The sequence below is a fragment of the Cebus imitator genome, unplaced genomic scaffold (assembly GCF_001604975.1).
Source record: "Cebus imitator isolate Cc_AM_T3 unplaced genomic scaffold, Cebus_imitator-1.0 Scaffold735, whole genome shotgun sequence".
NCBI lineage: Eukaryota > Metazoa > Chordata > Mammalia > Primates > Cebidae > Cebus > Cebus imitator.
In genome coordinates, this window is record NW_016108050.1 from 390,095 (window position 1) to 409,741 (window position 19,647).

Consider the following 19,647-nt stretch of genomic DNA (forward strand, 5'->3'; position numbering starts at 1 on the left):
GAGACAGGGTTTCACCATGTTGGCCAGGCATGGTGGCACATGCCTGTAGTCCCGGCTACTCAGGAGGCTGAGGCAGGAGAATCGTTTGAACCTGGCAGGCAGAGGTTGCCAAGATTGGCACATACCTGTAGTTCCAGCTACTTGGGAGACTGAGGCAGAAGAATTGCTTGAACCTGGGAGGCAGAGGTTGCAGTGAGCTATAACGCCACTGTAGTCCAGCCTGGGCAACAGAGTGAGACTCTGTCTCAAAAAACAAACAAACGAAAAACCACGTAATGCGGTCATGTCATTTCTCTACACATTTATGTTTGAATGGAATATTTCCAAACTTGAAAGTATAATCTCCCAAAAAAATAAAATTAAAAATTAAAAAAATAAAGAATAGGCTGGGCACAGTAGATCACACCTGTAACCCCAGCACTTTGAGAGGCTGAGGTGGGCAGACTGCTTTGAGCTCAGGAGTTTAAGACCAGCCTGGGCAACACGATGAAACTCTGTCTCTACCAAAAAACACAAAAATTAGCTAGGCGTTGGTGGCGTGTGAATATACAGCTACTTGGGTGGGTGAGACAGAAGAATTGCTTCCAGGCTGGTCTGGAACTCCTGACCTCAAGTGATTCACCCGTTTAAGTGCTGTGATTACAGGCATGAGCCACTGCACCCAGTCTCCAAATGATCAACTTTCAACTTGGGCAGTAGCTGCAGAGATTGCATCAGCTGAGTAGTGGGGAAACCGACGGGAATGTTCGAGTTATGAGATGGTCTTAAGGTAGCAATTCTGGGACTACAGGTGTGCACCACCACCTCTGGCTAAATTTTGTATTTTCAGTAGAGACAGGCTTTTACCATATTGGCCAGGCTGGTTTTGAACTCCTGACCTTGTGATCCACCCGCCTTGGCCTCCCAAAGTGCTGGGATTACAGGCGTGAGCCACTGCACCTGGCCTCCCACTATGTGTTTTTTAAGAGATTGCTTTGATTAGAAGATGGTGACTGGATGAAGAGAGGGAGAGTCGCTGAGGTGAAATTAGTTATATGGTTTCAGGAATTGAGGCTAGAAATGATGGTCTATTGTGTTAGGGTGACTATTAGCTGTTTAAGAGGTTGAATTGATAAGATGTGATGGGGGAGTCCTAGGGGTGAGAGCACTGGATGTTTCCAGGGCACCTCTCAGGCTATCAGCTTGTGGAACCAAGTCAACGAGGGGTTTGCTAGCAGAGGAGGAGGCTGGGAGTAGGGACCTTAAATTCCATTTTTGACTGATCGCCTTGTTTTGGGGCCTTGGAGACATTTGCCAAAGCTGTTAGATGATGAGCCTGAAGCTCAGAAGGAGTGCTAGGTTGGAGGCTATAAATCTCAGTGTTAGTATGGAGATGGGAATGAATGAAGTCCTGGGAGTGAGTGAGATTGCCAAGGGAGGGGTGTGGAAAGAGGAGAATCGATGGGGCCAGTGAGACCTGGGAGTCTCCATCCTTGCAGGATCAGTGAAACGTGGCTGAGCTCACTAAGAAGACTGAGACGGTACAGCAATAGAGATAGAAAAGGGAAGTTGGGGAAGAGTGTCAAGGAGGGTGGGAGCAGGAGTGTCAGATATAAGATCAAATTATGGAAGAACCCAAAAGGCCTGTGTTGGATTTACTGACCTGGTGATCACTGCCGACCTTAGTGAAGAGCAGCCACCCTACATGGTGGAGCAGGGCTAAGGTGCTGTTGCATGAGAGGACCAAAGAAAGCTCGGTGAATGTAGCCACACTTCTGTGAGACGTTTGACTTTAAATGAGCAAATAGGCCAGGCGTGGTGGCTCACAACTGTAATCCCAGCACTTTGGGAGGCTGAGATGGGCAGATTACTTAACCTTAGGAATTTGAGACCAGTCTGGGCAACACAGTGAGACCCTGTCTTTACAAAAAAATTTTTTTTCTTTTTTAAATTTAGCTGGGTATGGTGGCTTGTGCTTATAGTTCTAGCTACTTGGGAGGATGAGGGAGGAGAATCCCTTGAGCACAGGAGTTTGAGGCTGCAATGAGCTGTGATCAAACCTCTGCATTCCAGCCTGGCCAACACAACAAGCCCCTATCTCTTGAAAAAAAAAAAAAGAGCAAATAGAGGGTGAAGATGTGAAGGAAGAGGGTGCAGAAGAAGATGTGGGGATCAGGGAAGGGTTTGTCGTTTTTAAAGATGTAAAAGACTTAAGCATGCTGAGGTGAACAGATTGGAGATATTCAGAAATGAGAAAGAATAGGAATAGCAAAAGATTCCAGACAGTCTGGGTGGAGTGGGTGTGGCTCATAGATGGAGGGAGTTTATGGAAGAGAATTACTGTCTTTTTTTTTTTGAGACCGAGTTTCACTCATGTTACCCAGGCTGGAGTGCAATGGTGCAATCTCGGCTCATCGCAACCTCCGCCTCCTGGGTTCAGGCAATTCTCCTGCCTCAGCCTCCTGAGTAGCTGGGATTACAGGCACGCACCACCATGCCCAGCTAATTTTTTGTATTTTTAGTAGAGACGGGGTTTCACCATGTTGACCAGGATGGTCTCGATCTCTTGACCTCGTGATCCACCCACCTCGGCCTCCCAAAGTGCTGGGATTGCAGGCTTGAGCCACCGCGCCCGGCCGAGAATTACTGTCTTCTATTGCTCCAAGAGGGAGGAAGAAACGCCTAGGGTGAAGATATAGATTGCCTTTTACACTGTATGGTGGAAGTGGAAGTCCGTCCCATCGCTGGCTTCTCTGATCTGAAGCACACTGTGATAGACTCCTGCTGAGAGAAAGGGCAGGTGCATGGCTGGAGATTGGAGAGCCTAGAAGGTTTGAGACACCTGTCCTGATGAATGGAAGAGTGGGCCAGCACATTGTCTTTGAAGGCTACAGCTTTTTGACTAGCAGGCTGCTTTATAAATTAAAAGTACTATCCACATGTTGAAATTATTTTGAATTGTTCAACCAGCACAAATCATAATTAAACATTTTCCACATATTTCATTTAGGTTTCCATATGGAGACGGTTGAATATAAAAACATCAGCTTCACAGTCTGGGATGTTGGCAGCCACTGCAAATTCAGACCTCTATGGTGGCATTGTTTCCAGGACACGAAAGGTAAGATGATTTGCTCTGTAGCCTCAATACTGTTTCTGTGAAACGTCTCTAAAGATGGATGCTTGAAGTGATACCTGGTGGTGCTCTGCTCCATTTACACTGGCAGTCATTCTCTCTCTTAGGGTGTCCTTACACTTACTGGGAAGGTTTCTTTTTTGAGATGGAGTCTTGCCCTGTTGCCCAGGCTGGAGTGCAGTGGTGTGATCTTGGCTCACTGCAACCTCTGCCTCCTGGGTTCAAGTGATTCTTCTGCTTCAGCATCCTGAGTAGCTGAGACTACAGGTGCCCACCACACCTGGTTAATTTTTGCGTGTTTAGTAGAGTTGGGGTTTTGCCATGTTGTCCTGCCTGTTCGCAAAATCCTGGCCTCAAATGATCTGCCCACCTTGGCCTTCCAAAATGCTGGGATTATAGGCGTGAGCCCTCACACCCAGCCGGTTTCTTTTTAAGAAGTGGTTCCTGAGGTCTCTATGTGAACTCATGGGCTCAAATGATCCTCCTGCCTCAGCCTCTGGCATAGCTGGGCCTACAGGTGTGCACCATTGCACCCAGCTCCATCTTAACCATTTTTAGGTGTATAGTTCAGTCGTAATGTTCTGCAACCATCACCACCATTTATTTCTATAGCTCTTCATCTTGTAAAACCGAAACTTTGTACCCATAAACTATAACTCCTGTTGCCTCCCTCACCCCATCCCCCTACTCCCTGGAAACCACCCGGTTGTCATCATTTTTAATGATGCCAAATGGTTTCAGATGGTATCAGTCTAATTCCCCTAAATTGAAATTCTCCATCAACCTTTCACCTAATCGATTTAGCATCCATTGAAGACTATTGCCTAGACCCATTATTTTATTAGAAGTTACAAAACGGTGATTTCTCCCCCCCACCCCCACCCCCCCACCTAAAACTTGTTATTCCTCTGCACTTATTAGCTAAATTCCTTCTAAACAAAGAATTTCATCATCAATTATTTGGTTTCCCTGAAATATAGTTTATATAAGAAAGGCCAGAAAAATGCTTCGTTGTTTTCCTTCATGGATTTTCAGAGAAACCGCTTGATATCCCAGCAACTTCCATGGTGACTCTTAGATTTTTGTATCTTCATGTTTCAATCTACTGCAGATTATATATATTTTTGACACTCCGAGCATTATTTATCTTGGACCGGTATGTGACAACTTGGCAAACCCTAACTAGAACACATGGGTTTGAACCCCAGCTCTGCTGTGAAACCGTGAGAGTTGGGTAATCTCGTCTGTCTCAATTTCCTCATCTTAAAATGGAGATAATACCTACTGCCTGTGTCACTGGGCTTAAATTACTTTTGTAGAATGCTTCATTTCGTGGCTGGATGACAGTAGGCACTTAAAAGCCCAAATTGTTTGAGGTTTCACTTCATCATTCCTCTAGCAGAATTCTTTTTTCTTTCCTTACTGGGAGTTTACACATTCAAATAGCAACATAAAACAAATGCCTTTATTTCTGCAACCTTCTCTTCATAACAAGCCTAGTCTTACTGGGTTTTGGTAACTATTGCTTTTGACGGCAGGGAGCTGTCTATATTCTAGGACCTTGGATGAGTGATATGGACTTTTCATGAAACAGCAATTGGGAGCTGTTGGAAGAATGGACTTGCTATGAATGGTCTTGGATGCAGCCCCTGTTTTTCCTGCCAGTTTCTAAAGATCAGGCTGTCTTTTAGTTTAAATTTTCTTCATCAATGTGTTGAGTATGACAGAATTTAATGAATGTTTTTAGCTCTCTATTAAGACATTTAGCTGTGTAGGTTTCACTTGTATAGATTGGAATTTGAATAGTTTGTGATTTCTTTTCTTTTTTTTTTTTTTTTAGACAGAGTCTTGCTTTGTCACCCAGGCTGGAGTGCAATGGTGCGATCTCGGCTCACTGCAACCTCTACCTCCTGGGTTCAAGCAATTCTTCTACCTCAGCTCCCAAGTAGCTGGGATTACAGGTACCCGCCAACATGCCCAGCTAATTTTTTGTGTTTTTAGTAGAGATGGGGTTTCACCATGTTTGCCAGGCTGGTCTCGAACTCCTGACCTCAAGTGATGCACCCACCTCAGCCTCCCAAAGTGGTAGGATTACAGGCATGAGTCACTATGCCTGGCAGACAACTATTTTTATTTCTTGCATATCTGTGTAGACATATTTTATTTATATACCAGCAGCTCTATATTCATATGTTCCCGTTTTAAAAAACACATTAATAGTATACCATTCATGTATAAATACACTTTTTGTGGGTTCTCTTAGTTCAGATGTGGGATCAGTCTGATGTTACGTTCTTAGGTAAGGACCTATATAAAGACAGTATAAAATGGCACCTAATATTACAAGGCTTTATTAGGAGTGGCAAAGGGATAATACAGCAGCTTCCTCCCTGTATTATTAACTCACACAATGCAGTGTGAGTTCTGCATTGCTGACTAAGGAGCTCAAATTTCTGGATAATCTGGCTTGCTTAGTTTTGATGAGAGACCAGAACTGCTGATAGCATGTAAAATATTTGGGGGGAGCTTTAAATATTTTTCTTTTTCTTTTCTTTTCTTTTTTTTTTTTTGAGACGGAGTCTTGCTCTGTCACCAGGCTGGATGGAGTACAGTGGCGAGATCTTGGCTCACTGGAGTGCAGTGACGGGATCTCAGCTCACTGCAACTGCTGCCTCCCAGGTTCAAGCGATTCTCCCACCTCAGCCTCCCAAGTAGCTGGGACCACAGGCGTGCTCCATCACACCTGGCTAATTTTCACATTTTTAGTAGAGATGAGGTTTTGCCATTTTGGCCAGGCTGGTCTCAAATGCCTGACTTCAAATGGTCTGCCCACCTTGGCCTCCCAAAGTGTTGGGATTACAGATGTGAATTGCCACACCTGGCAGACAAATTGGCATTATCATTATTGTCACATGAACTACTGCCTAGGGAGTCACCTTCCTGTGCTTGGAGGGTGTGTCGGGTGCCTCCTGTACCCCTCCCCAGAGATGCTTTTGGCTCCACAGCTTCCTCTAGCCAATGTAGCAGTGACTAGGTCTGCACAAGTTTTGGTCACCCTCACTCAGGTGTGATGGGGTGGTGCCTTTCTTTGGTCTGCCCCAGGTATCTTTTGCTTCCTGGGATTTATCTGATACGATAGTGTGGGATGCTGCAGAGACTTCTGGCACCAGCCCCTTGGAGTTGGGACTTATTTCACAGGTTGAGGGCACCATCCTCCACAAGAATCCCTAACTTCAGCCACCAGCTGCAGCAGGTTTGGGGGTCCTCAGATCACCATCACTTTTGGCCAGATGGTGACAAATTTGGCGATTTCCCCAACCCCCTCATTTGTTAGACTGATTCACAGAATTCAGGGATGTGCTATGCTAACAATTACAGTTTTACTAATTGATCAATAAAGCAAAAGGATGCAAATGAATCAGTCAAAGGAAAAGACACATAGATCTAGGAGGGCACCAAACCCAAAGCTTCCCTTGTCCTCTCCCCACGGAGTCAGGATTTGTTACCTTTCCAGCAGGTAGATGCGTGACAATGTATAGAGTATTGCCAGCCGGGGATATTCTCCTGAACTTCAGTGTTCATCATTTTTATTGGGGCTTCATTGCATAGGCATGATTGAATCATTGGCCATGTGACTCAAACTCCGGCACCCTCATTTCCCCAGAGGTGATCTGGTTAGCATAAACTATCTAGGAGTCCACCCTGAGTCACCTTGTTAGCATAAGCTGACAGGTGTGGGCCCACCATGGTAACAGAGACACTCCTATCACTCTGAAAAGTCCACGAGTTTAGAGGCTACCTTCTAGAAACTGGGGACAAAGACCAACCAAATTCATTATTATGCAGATGCCCATAGAACGCTTTTGGTGTTCACATCAGTGTGACCCAGAAGTGTGGGTGGCCGAACACCTGTTGAGTTGATCTTGACCAACAGGGAATGGGTACTGAAGGATACTTGCTTCCTCTTTTGTCCCCTGGGTGGACAGTTCTGACAGGCATTTGATATGGCTTCTTAGAATGTCCTGCAATAGTGAGCACTGGTCCCATAGCAGGGGCCAGCTTGATAACTCATTCTTCTATTGTCTGTCCCTCCTGCCCTATTTTACTCCCTCAGCCCCTCGTTCCTGCTCCCTGGGATCACTTCCTAAAGAAAGTACCTGCACTTCAGCTTTTGTCTCAAGTTTTGCTTTAGGGGGCTAGCCCTAGAATGCTATTTATTTATTTTTTTGAGATGGAGTCTTGCTCTGTCTCCCAGGCTGGAGTGCAGTGGCGCAACCTTGGCTCACTGCAACCTCTGCCCCCTGGGTTCCAGCGATTCTCCTGCCTCAGCCTCCCGAGTAGCTGGGACTACAGGTGTGTGCCACCACGCTTGGCTAATTTTGTGTTTTTAGTAGAGATGGGGTTTCTCCATGTTGATCAGGTTGGTCTTGAACTCCCAGCTTCAGGTGATCCTCCTGCCTTGGCCTCCCCAAGGGCTGGAATGACAGGTGTGCGCCACCACACCCGACCCAGCAGCTGCTTTTTCCAGGCTCAAATCACTAACATGCTCATGATTTCTTTCCAGGTCTGATTTTCGTGGTTGACAGTAATGACAGAGAGGGGATTGATGAGGCTCGGGAAGTTCTAACTGACTTGTTAGCGGAAGAGGAGCTCAGAAATGCAGTTTTATTGGTATTTGCCAATAAACAGGTATGATGTTATTGGCTTTCTGAATGCTGGAACTAAAATTTACTGCCAAATGCCTCACTTATAAATTTAGACATTTAAAAGAGATGTCTTCCTCCCTCTCTCCAGTCCTAACCATCATGTCTCCCACCATCTCCTTGCTGGAATGTCTTTTTCTTTTTGAGACAGAGTCTCACTCTGTTGCCCAGGCTGGAGTGCGGTGGTGTGATCTCAGCTCACTGTGACCTCTGCCTCCTGGTTTCAAGTGATTCTCCTGCCTCAGCCTCCCAAGTAGCGGGGATTACAGGTGTGCACCACCATGCCTGCCTAATTTTTGTATTTTTTTTTTTTTTTTTTTTTTGAGGCGGAGTTTCACTCATGTTCCCCAGGCTGAAGTGCAATGGCGCGATCTCGGCTCACCGCAACCTCCACCTCCTGGGTTCAGGCAATTCTCCTGCCTCAGCCTCCTGAGTAGCTGGGACTGCAGGCACGCGCCACCATGCCCAGCTGATTTTTTGTAGTTTTAGTAGAGACGGGGTTTCACCATGTTGACCAGGATGGTCTTGATCTCTTGACCTTGTGATCCACCCTCCTCGGCCTCCCAAAGTGCTGGGATTACAGGCTTGAGCCACTGCGCCCGGCCTAATTTTTGTATTTTTAATAGAGATGGGGTTTTGCCATGCTGGCTAGGCTGGTCTCGAGCACCTGACTTCATGTGATCCTCCCACCTTGGCCTCCCAGGGTGCTGAGATTACAGGTGTGAGGCAGAGCTTGGCTGCTGGAATGTCTTATATTCGATTCATTCACTCACTCAGTAAATACTCCTTGAACATCTAGTAAGTTTCAGACTTGGTTTTAGGTTTATAGCAGCAAACAAGACAGACAAAAATCCTTGTGTTCATGGAGTTTACGTTGCTAGTGGGAAGAGAGTCAACCAATAAATAACATGTAATGTGCCAAGTGTGGTGGCTTATGCCTATAATCTCAACACTTTGGGAGGCTGAGGTAGGGGGATCACTGAACCCAGGAGTTCAAGACCAGCCTGGGCAACATAATGAATCCCCATTTTCTTTTTCTGCAAAAAATAGAAAAATTAACTGGATGTGGAGGCAGGTACCTGTGGTTCCAGCTATTCAGGAGGCTGAGGTGGGAGGATCGCCTAAGCCTGGAAGATCAGGGCTGCAGTGAGACAAGATTATTCCATTGCACTCCATCCTGGACTACAGAGTAAAATAATAATATATGTCAGATGGTAAGTGTTGTGGAAGAAGGACCAGCATAGTAAGGGGGCAGGGCAGGTGTGGGAAAGCCTGGGAATGCCTCTCGGATAAGATGACATCCGAGCAGAGACCAGAAGGCCGGGAGGAAGGGAGCCACATGGTTCTAGGGACACCATGGCAGCCAGTGCAGCTGGAACAGAATGAGTGGGGGAGAATGAGAGAGGAGAGGAGACTGGATCATATAGGGCCTGTTTGGGAGAAGGAAAAGGGCTTGTACATAAATGTAATATAGTAAAAGAAATGTGGGAGGAAGACCAAGGCGAGAACTATCCAGCCACAGGACTCTGAGCTAAACTAAGCATGAAAAAGAAGGTAGAAATAACCAGGTGGAATTGTACCAGCCTGAGATGACCACTGTCACATGCTCTTCACTTTCTCTTCCATGAGTACATTCATTATGTAATTGAGATCATACTGTTTTGACAATGTTGTGTCCTGTTTAGATTTATCAAGAGCATCGTCTCTTGTTATCCAACTCTTTGTAGACATGATTTTAAACAGTGGATGGATCATCATTCACACAACCATTACTCTGCTGTTCAGGTTCAGTGTCAGTCCAGAGTTTGCACTAGTGAACATATGACTATTAAAAAAAGAAAATGAGGCCAGGCCTGGTGGCTCATGCCTGTAATCCTGGCACTTTGGGAGGCTGAGGTGGGCAGATCACGAGGTCAGGAGTTCAAGACCAGCCTGACCAACGTGGTGAAACCCTGTCTCTACTAAAAATACGAAAAAGAAAAAAATTATCCAGGCGTGGTGGTGAGTGCCAGTAATCCCAGCTACTCGGAGGCTGAGGCAAGAGAATTGCTTGAACCCGGGAGGCAGAGGTTACAGTGAGCTGAGATTGCACCACTCCACTCCAGCCTGGGCGACAGAGCGAGACTCCGTCTCAAAAAATTAAAAAATAAAAATAAAAATACAAAAAGAAAATGAACCTGGAGTGTGTGTGTGTGTGTGTGTGTGTGTGTGTGTGTGTGTGTGTGTGAGTTTGTTTTGTTTTGTTTTGTTTTGAGACAGGGTCTCTCTGTTACCCAGGCTGGAGTGCAGTGGTGTGATCACAGTTCACTGTAGCCTCAGACTCCCAAGTTCAAGTGATTCTTCTTCCTCAGCCTCCCAAGTAGCTGGGACCACTGGCACAGGCCACCTTGCCTGGCTAATTTTTAATTTTTTTGTAGAGATGAGATCTTGCCATGTTGCCCAAGCTGGTCTCAAACACCTGCGCTGAAGCTGTCCTCCCACCTCCTCCCAAGGTGCTAGGATTACAGGTGTAAGCTGCTGAGCTTGGTGACTCTGCTGGTTTCAATTATAAAAACAGAATATTCTCATGGCATAAATATGCATACAGTTCAGAATATTCAAATGAAATATTCTAATGCTACTCTTCATTGTTAAATTTATTCTCTTTCCAGAGATCCAGCTTTCTCTGCCTGTGTGAGCATTTGTATGATTGTGTTCTTTCACATGGTATATCTTGGAAGTCCTTCCATATCAGTCCATCTACAGCTACTTTGTTCTTTAATGCTAATTTACTCAAATTTAGTTTGAGCTTATTCTGTACCAAGGACATTTCGAGGCATTTGAGATCCAGAAGAGGAAAAGATAGACCAGGATTCCTGCCCTTGTAAAGCTTGCATTCTAGTTAGAGGAGATGATAGTCAATTATGAATATACTTAAATAAGTTAATGTCATGATGTAGTAACGTATGGTGAGTGCCATATTGAAAAGATGGAACAGGCCACTTAGGTGCGGTCCCTGGTCCAGGCGGCCTTGTAGACCATGGTAAGGACTCTGAGTCGCACCCTGAGAGAAGGGAGCTGTTGCAGTTTTGATAGAAGAATGACTCGATCTGACTCGCCAATGGCTGGGTTGAGAACAGGTTTCAGGGGAGCGGGAGCAGAGAAGGAGGGAGGCCTGTTAGGAAGTTATTTCAGTCTTCCAGGTGAGAAGTGATGTGGCATCAGATCAGGGTGACAGCTGTGGAGTTAGTAAGTGGTCAGAGTCTGGATAAATTTTGATGGTGGAGCCATTAGGAGTTCCTGACAGATTGGCTGTGACATTGAGAGAAGAAGTCAGGATAATTTCAAGCTTTTTGGCCTGAGCAACTGGAAGTCTGGAGTGGCCATCAACAGAGAGAGAGAAGGCCATGGGTTTGGGCACCTGTGGCGGGGAAGAGCATATTTCGTTATATGGATACAATAGTTTACATTGACTTTTGAATGTTCTTTTTCAAGGATCTCCCTAATACTATGAACACAGCAGAGAGAACAGAAAGCTCAGCTTCCATTCCCTCTGCTACAGAAACGGGCACATTCAGGCCACTTGTGCCATGAGTGGACATGGGCTTTGCAAAGGGCTGCACTAGCTCTCCAACCAGCTCCAAAACCAGAACTGACCAGACGGATCTATTCCTTGTGCCTTAGGGCCATGTCGGCTGGCGTCTGCTGTGTGTACGTGTGAGGAGCCGAGTGCACTGTGTGCTGGGGGTGGAGGCGGCTTTCTCACAGTGTGCCTTATCCATGCCATAAGCAGTGTTGCATTTTAAGAAACCCAGTGTTAAGTTTTAAATGCCAACGTCCATTTCAGTAGCTTTGATGATCATTTCTGTAATTGATGGAGAAGTCCAGAGTGCTTGATGGTGCTTGAGGCCAGAGCGGGCTTCATGGTGGAATGGAGGCGAGTGGAGCACGCACTGAGTTCAGCCAGTGCAAACTTGGTCTGGCATCTGGAGTCCTGTTAGTCTTTGGTGTCCTTTCATAAAAAGGAAGGAATTGTCTTTTTTTTTAAAAAAAAACCAAAAAACCGTATTTTTACTGTACCTTTTCATGTTTGTTTATTTTTTATTAAAAATAATATTTTTTTTGAGACAGGCTTCCACTCTGTCACCCAAGCCGGAGTGCAGTGATGTGATCTCAGCTCACTGCGACCTCTGCCTCTCAGGCTCAAGCGATCCTCCCACCTCAGCCTCTTGAGTAGCTGACACTACAGCTGCACGGCACCACACCTGGTGGATTTTTATACTTTTTGTAGAGATAGGGTCTCACCATGTTGCCCAGGCTGGTCTTGAACTCCTGAGCTCAAGGGATTCACCCACCTCAACCTCCCAAAGTGCTGGGATTACAGGTATGAGTCACTGTGACCCCCAGAAATCATTATTCTTTACCATACTGCTGGAGCTAGCAGCTCACTCTTAGGTGCTTTAAAGCACGGGATCCTCAGAAAAGCAAAGGTGCGAAGAGGTTCAGATTGGAACTTTTCCCTGAAGTTCTATTTTAGCCACGACTTCCTGGTGTAAGACGCTTTATTTAAAGATGTCAGTGAGCTTTTTCATTGGCATATCAAGGCTTCATAACACTAGGAAGGTATCCAGCCCTTTTCTTAGGCTAGTTCCTTCCCTTATTTGCCAGGTGGAGACCCTGTGAGGAGGTGACCGAGCGAGAGGCTGAAGCTCTTTCCCAGAGCCCCACAGGCCAGCAGAGGATCATGTTTCTGCTCTGGCATCACGGCCTTGGGTCTCGGGCCCCTGCTCTCAGATGGATGTTCTTCCCATGAAGCAGACTTTTGGGATGGTGCTGTCGCCGGGTTTGGCTGTGTCAGTCCAGATTGCAGTTTTGATTAGTTTCCTTTCCCAGAACCACACGCCTATGAGTTCTGAGAGTTTGTGACAGAATCGAGAGGCTAATTTGGGGGAATGTGAGATTCCCAGCCACCCCTGGTATTGCCCTGAGTTAGTGCTCAATTTTGCTGTGAAAACTATCTCTTGCCAAGACCACACCTCTTGGCATTGCCGCCCTCTTCTGGATGGCCATGGCATTTTATGAACCACTTGGAAACTTGTTTTATGTTGTCCTCCAAATGTTAATAAAAATGTCCCAGAGATGAGATGCGTTCACTAAATAGCCTAGAGCTTGTTTGTCCAGACAACTGTTGGACTTACTTGTACCTAAGCCCTTCTACTATTTAACCTTTTTTTTTTTTTTATAGTGGCACAATCTTGGCTCATTGCAACCTCTGCCTCCCAGGTTCAAATGATTCTCCAGCCAGTAGCTGGGACTACAGGTGCCTGCCACCACACCTGGCTAATTTTTATATTTTTAGTAGATACAGGGTTTCATCATGTTAGCCAGGCGGGCCTTGAACTCCTGACCTCAAGTGATCTGCCCGCCTCGGCCTCCCAAAGTGCTGGGATTATAGGCGTGAGCCACCACGCCTGGCCTATTTAACCTTCTAAAACTACTTTTTCAAAAAATCTTTGTTTGAATTGTAGAAGATTGGCCAGGCACAGTGGCTCATGCCTGTAATCCCAGTGCTTTGGGAGGCCAAGGGTGGGAGAATTGCTTGAGCCCAGGAGTTTGAGATCAGCTTGGGCAATATGGCGAGAACCTGTCCCAAATTTTAATATACTAAAATTATAAAAATAAATAGAAAATTATAAAGGAAGGCCATGCCAAGTGAATTTTAACCAAAGTAAACTTTGTTTATTCATAACAATGAAGTTGGCTGGGCGCGGTGGCTCACGCCTATTATCCTAGCACTTTGGGAGGCCAAAGTGGGTGGATCATGAGGTCAGGAGTTCAAGACCAGCCTGGTCAACATGGTGAAACCCCCGTCTCTACTAAAAATACAAAAATTACCCGGGCATGGTGGTGGGCACCCATAAACCCAGCTACTCAGGAGGTTGAGGGAGGAGAATCGCTTAAAACCAAAAGACGTAGGTTGCAGTGAGCGGAGATCACACCACTGCACTCTAGCCTGGGCAACAGAGCGAGACTCATCTCAAAAAAAAAAAAAAAAAAAACCTGAAATTGATATTACTAAGAAAAAAATAAAAAAATCTCATGCTGTGATAAATGTGTGGTATGTGTTTTTCTTTAAAATAGTGACTTTAAAGAATGTTCATTGCCATGCTGGCAACTGAATCTAGATTTGCTTTTTAACTATGGAGTAATTTCTGAGAAACATTCATTTTATTTTATTTTTGCAGGAGAGTCTCACTCTTGTTACCCAGGCTGGAGTGCAATGGTGTGATCTCTGCCTCCTGGGTTCAAGTGATTCTCCTGCCTCAGCCTCCCGAGTAGCTGGGATTACAGGTGGCTGCCACCACGGCCAACTGATTTTTGCATTTTTATTAGAGATGGGGTTTCACCATGTTGGCCAGGCTGGTCTTGAACTTCTGACCTCAGGTGATCTGTCTGCCTCATTCTCCCAAAGTGCTGGGATCACAGGCATGAGCCACCACGCCCAGCCTCTGAGAAATATTTAGATTGCATGCCTCAAATGGGCAGGGACTGTGTCTTACGCTTTTGTATTTATGGTATAGTGTACCTAGTACAGTGCCAGGCCCCATTTAACACTAATTGATTGCTCAGACAATAAAGAACTTGCTTTGGAAAGAGGAGAGGATGGCCAGGTGCCTCTGAATGGCTTGAACTTCATGAAGTCTTTTTCCCTATCCATTTTAGCAGTTTCTATTGATAACTCCTAGGGTGTGTTTATGGAAGACAAACTCAGAAGTGCTGTCCCGGCCTTAGGCCCTGGCGGTATGCCTCGCTGAGACTTTCATGGCACATTCACTACGGCCTTTCCCACACTGGGATGCTGGAGCTGATGAGTCAGGATAAGTACAAAAGGGGAGCACTTTTTAGTACAGTAGTTTTGAGAAAAGATTTGGGCCCCTGAAAGCCATGTTTGCATCCCTGCCATGTCCTTCACTGGCTGCTGGTCTCAGGCCACTGACTCTTAGCCTCTGTGTCTCAGAGCCTCAGTTTGCTTAACTGTTAAATGGGTTATTGATACCTACCTCACAGGGTTATGAGGATTAAATGTCTCCTATCTTTGAATGTCTTGCTCTGGTGTTTCCATGGAGATATCTTGTCTAAGTATGAACAGCAGTGCTGGCCACGAACTCATCAGCATTATTATTATTGTTAGTATATTTGAGACAGAGTCTCACTCTGTCTCCCAGGCTGGGGTACAGTGGCTCGATCTCAGCTCCCTGCAACCTCTGCCTCCCAGGTTCAAGGGATTCTCCTGCCTCAGCCTCCCGAGTAGCTGGGATTACAGGTGTGCACCACCACACCCATTAGTAGTAATTATACTACTAATTTAGTAATTATACTACTAATTTTTATATTAGTAGTAGAGCTGGGGTTTCACCATATTGGCCAGGCTGGTCTTGACTCTTGACCTCATGATCCACTCATCTCATCTCGACCTCCCAAAGTGCTGGAATTATAGGCATGAGCTATTGTGCCTGGCCGGGGATGCTTTTTAAACTTTGATTTTTTGCTACTCTGGTCCCTGAGGAGCATTACACATAGAGCTTTTCTTCTATTTTGTTTTTCATTCTCCCCACCCTCTTTTGCTCTAGTGTGTGGCATGGGAAGCCCTCTCTATGAGGATGCTGTGGCCACATAAGTGTTGGATGAACCGCTGGAGTAGGTAACTTTCAAGGTGTGCAATGGCATGATCCCCTAATGGCTCCTGCCATTTGGCCAGTAATTAGCGTACTGCTGCATATTGCCACTAGGTGGTGCTGTTGCTTCATCCCAACTGACTCATGCATCCTTGGCTGGGGTCAGCTTTGGGGGTTCCCAAGTGTAGGGGAATCCATCTCGTGCCTGTGGTAAGGGCTGGACACCAGGAAAGACCCAGAAAACAGGGATATTCCTAAAAGATAAAAGCAAAATAAGCACTCAGACCAGAGGACTTTTGAGTGTTAATAATGAAGGTGGTAGCAGTAATCATGGCTACCGTTTATTAAAGATAGTGGATATTGGCTGGATGTGGTGGTTCACACCTGTAATCCCAGCATTTTGGGAGGCCGAGGCGGGCAGATCACTTGAGGTCGGGAGTTCGAGACCAGCCTGGCCAACATGATGAAACTATCTACTAAAAATATAAAAGTTAGCCAGGTGTGGTGGTGGGCACCTGTAGCCCCAGCTACTGGGAGGCTGAAACAGGAGAATCGCTTGAACCCAGGAGGTGGAGGTTGCAGTGAGTCGAGGTCATGCCACTGCACTCCATCCTGGGTGACAGAGTGAGACTCTGCCTCGAAAAAAAAAATTCACCTGGATGCACCCATTGTTCACATTTGCCCTGGAGATCTCAATTTACATATATTTAATACTTCTTTGGCTGATGTATTTGAAGATAACAGGCAGACATCATGAGCCTTCACCCTTAAGAACTTCAGCATGAATCTCCTAAGCATGAAGATGTTCTCCACCAGGAGCACAAAATTATCTTCACACCTGAGAAAATCTGCAACAGTTTTCCGGCAGCTCCTTTCTAGTCCATATTCAAATTTCCTCACTTGTCTCCTGCTGTCTTTTATAGTGGTTTTATTTTTCCAAGCCAGGATTCAATCAAGTTTCACCAATTACGTTTGGTTATGTTTTCTTTATACTCTTTTGTTTTTATTTACATTGTTCTTTTAATAGTCATTCCAATTTTTTTTTAAGAGATGGAGTTTTGCTTTTGTCACCCAGGCTGGAGTGCAGTGGCCCGATATTGGCTCACTGCAACCTCTGCCTTGCAGGTTCAAGTGATTCTCCTGCCTCAGCCTCCCAAGTAGCTAAGATTATAGGCACCTGCCACCACACCTAGCTAATTTTTGTATTTTTAGTAGTGACAGGGTTTCACCATGTTGGCCGGGCCGGTCTTGAACTCTTGACCTCAGATGATCCAGCCGCTTCGGCCTCTCAAAATGATGGGATTACAGGCATGAGCCACCGTGCCTGGCTGGCATTTTTTTTTTTTTCAAGAGTCTCCTCTTGATCTCACCATTGCACAGACCCCTCCCCAAACCATCCCCAAGGCAGAGCCAACTAGACCGCATACTGCTTCAATCCTTAATAGACTTTATTATCACAGGCTTTTCTTATTACAATCTATTCATATGAGGATGGGGCTCCCGAACCAGATCAGCCTGGAGTAGGCCTACCCTGTTCAATCTTAGCCCGGTCTATGGCGCCATCTGATTGAAATCTGACTTGCTTCTCTTCTCACCAACCTCCTCAGGATCCCAGAGGTGGAAACATCCTGCAGCCTTCCACCAGCATTCTCTTGATGTTCCCCTCCTTTCACTGACTCTCCTCACTGTGTTTCTACTAACTTACTCTTACGTACAAAAAACAGATCTTTCCTTAATGTACATTGGATATCCTTTTGGATCAGTACCATACCTGAGGCCAGGCATGGTGGCTCATGACTATAATCCCAACACTTTAGGAGGCCGAGGCGGATGGATCGCTTGAGGTCAGGAGTTCAAGACCAGCCTTGCCAACAAGGTGAAATCTCATCTGTACTAAAAATACAAAACTTAGCTGGGCATGGTGGCACATGCCTGTAACCCCAGCTACTTGGGAGGCTGAGAAATGAGAATCACTTAAACCTGGGAAGTGGAGGCTGCAGTGAGCTGAGATTGCACCACTGTACTCCAGCCTGGGTAATAGAGCGAGACCCTGTCTCAAAATCAAAGAAAGAAAGAAACAAATTACACCTGCATATTTACATAAATGAGAGATCATTTCTGTAAAACACAGTGTAGTAGCGGCATATAGTATAATAAACACTCAATAAATATGAGCTATTATTGCTGGGGCAGTGCACATCGGGGCTCTTTTTCCTCCATTCTCTTGTGTAGCCTAAATTTGCAGCTGTGTGTTGGCAGCCACCTCATACTAATGAAGCATACTGAGCTTGGGATCATTTCAGACCTGCAGATCTCTTTCAGAGGAAATGCAGTGGGGCCCGGGCTCCCTCTTCTGCATCTGTGCACCTGCTTTCAGGAACCTAATGAATGATTTGCATTTGTCTCTTCATTTCATCTAGGCTTTGGCCCATCATCGTAACCTGTTGGCTTATTTTGAAGTTCAGATTTTGTCATTGAATGTATCAGGTACCCTCCAAGCTTTGCTTCCTATAAATTTGATACCTGTGACTCATAAGTCATCATCTGAGTCATGATAAAAAAAAAATTGAATAAGACTGGGCATGGTGGCTTATGCCTGTAATCCCAGCACTTTGGGAGGCTGAGGTGGGTGATCACTTGAGGTCAAGGGCTGGAGACCAGCCTGGCCAACATGGTGAAACCCCATCTCTACCAAAAATACAAAAATTAGCTGGGTGTGGTGGCATGCACCTGTAGTCCCAGCTACTCGGGAGGCTGAGGCAGGAGAATCGCTTGAACCCAGGAGATGGAGGTTATAATGAGCTAAGATCATGCCACTGCACTCCAGCCTGGGAGACAGAGGAGTCTCTCTCTCTCTCTGTCTACACACACACACACACAAACACACACACACACACACACACACACACGTTGCCATTAGAAACCTCCCTTCAGCTTGATTCATTTGTGTAGCAGATATTTACTAAGCACATATGATGTGCTCTGTAGGGGACACTTCCATTCGTTAGATGTGGATGTTCAGCCATCTATGTAACTTAGCTAATAACACTCTAAATCTAGCCCTTATTGCTCCATTTTACCCACCAGGAATCCTGAAAGTTTCTGTCAGGTGCTTTGCTAAAATTAAGTATACAGTATGCATGGCAATGCCTTCATGTACCACTCTCTCAGCAATGGAAATAAGGTTAATTTGACTAATTGCTCTTAGTAAGCCACTTTGGCCACTAGTAACATCTGTCATCTTTTTTAAGCTTATCTGATTGCAGATCAACCTCAGACATACCCACCTGTCCTTTCTGGAATCCACCTTCTCTCTCTCACAAACCTGGGTGATATTTGCTCATCTCTGATTTTCCCCCACCTTTTCCAGCTTCCTGATGTCTCAATATTGACAGTAGGGGTTTGAAATCACACAGTAAAGCTCTTGGATGTATTCAGTTGGAGTTAAGAGTGTAGCTCCCATAAAGCAGAGGGGCTCTCCTTGAGTGCTCTGTCACCTGTTTTGGGTCCCAATTTCCCTATAATTGTGTTTATTATCCTTTCCAGGTTGAAGATTATTCTCTCTTCTAAAGAAAATAGAAGAACACTAGGAGAAAAGATACTTTAAAATGTTCAGTCTTTTATTCACATTACATCATCTGTCTTGAATAGTGGGTCTATCTCTTTCCTGTTACTCTGGCCATGAAAAAAAAAATAGCTTTTTAAGGCTGCTTTTGTGATGTGTGCATGTTCTTGTAATCCCCTGTCATTCTGGGATTGAGTCATAACAGCATTAATACCACCTACCATTTGTTGGTTACTTACTGTGTTTTAGGCACTGCACTAAATGCCTTACACATATTCCTCTCATTAGTAAACATTTCTGAAGCTATTCTTATAATTTGTTCTTTAATTTTTCTTGTTCACATCCTCTTAAAATCTGAGCTTAGCCATGAGCTCTCAGTGAAGCTGCTTATATCTCTTAATAAACCCCTCTTTGCTTCCTCCAAGTGGAGTGGGTTGTACTTCTGAGGTCAGGACAATCTGGGCACCGGAGTTCAGCCTTCCGAGGCTGCAGGACGGAGGTTCCCTGAGGGGAGCAAGATGATGCAAGGCCTTGACTCAGAGTACCTGACAGCCACGGATGGGAAGAGAGAAGCCACAATGTGACCATGCAAGGATGCAAAGGACGAAG

General features: G+C 45.5%; 1 protein-coding gene across 1 annotated transcript in view; it reads left to right on the forward strand.

Annotated features, from left to right (window-relative positions):
- The window catches only part of LOC108296726 (ADP-ribosylation factor 2-like), a 21,358-nt gene extending 2,014 nt beyond the window's left edge, over positions 1 to 19,344 (forward strand). The window contains exons 2-4 of the mRNA XM_017519301.2: positions 2,990 to 3,100; positions 7,680 to 7,804; positions 19,020 to 19,344. Coding sequence (XP_017374790.1) covers positions 2,990 to 3,100; positions 7,680 to 7,804; positions 19,020 to 19,043 — 260 coding nt within the window. The 3' untranslated portion in view covers positions 19,044 to 19,344. The remainder of the gene's footprint in view (positions 1 to 2,989; positions 3,101 to 7,679; positions 7,805 to 19,019) is intronic.
- The last annotated feature ends 303 nt before the right edge of the window (positions 19,345 to 19,647 follow it).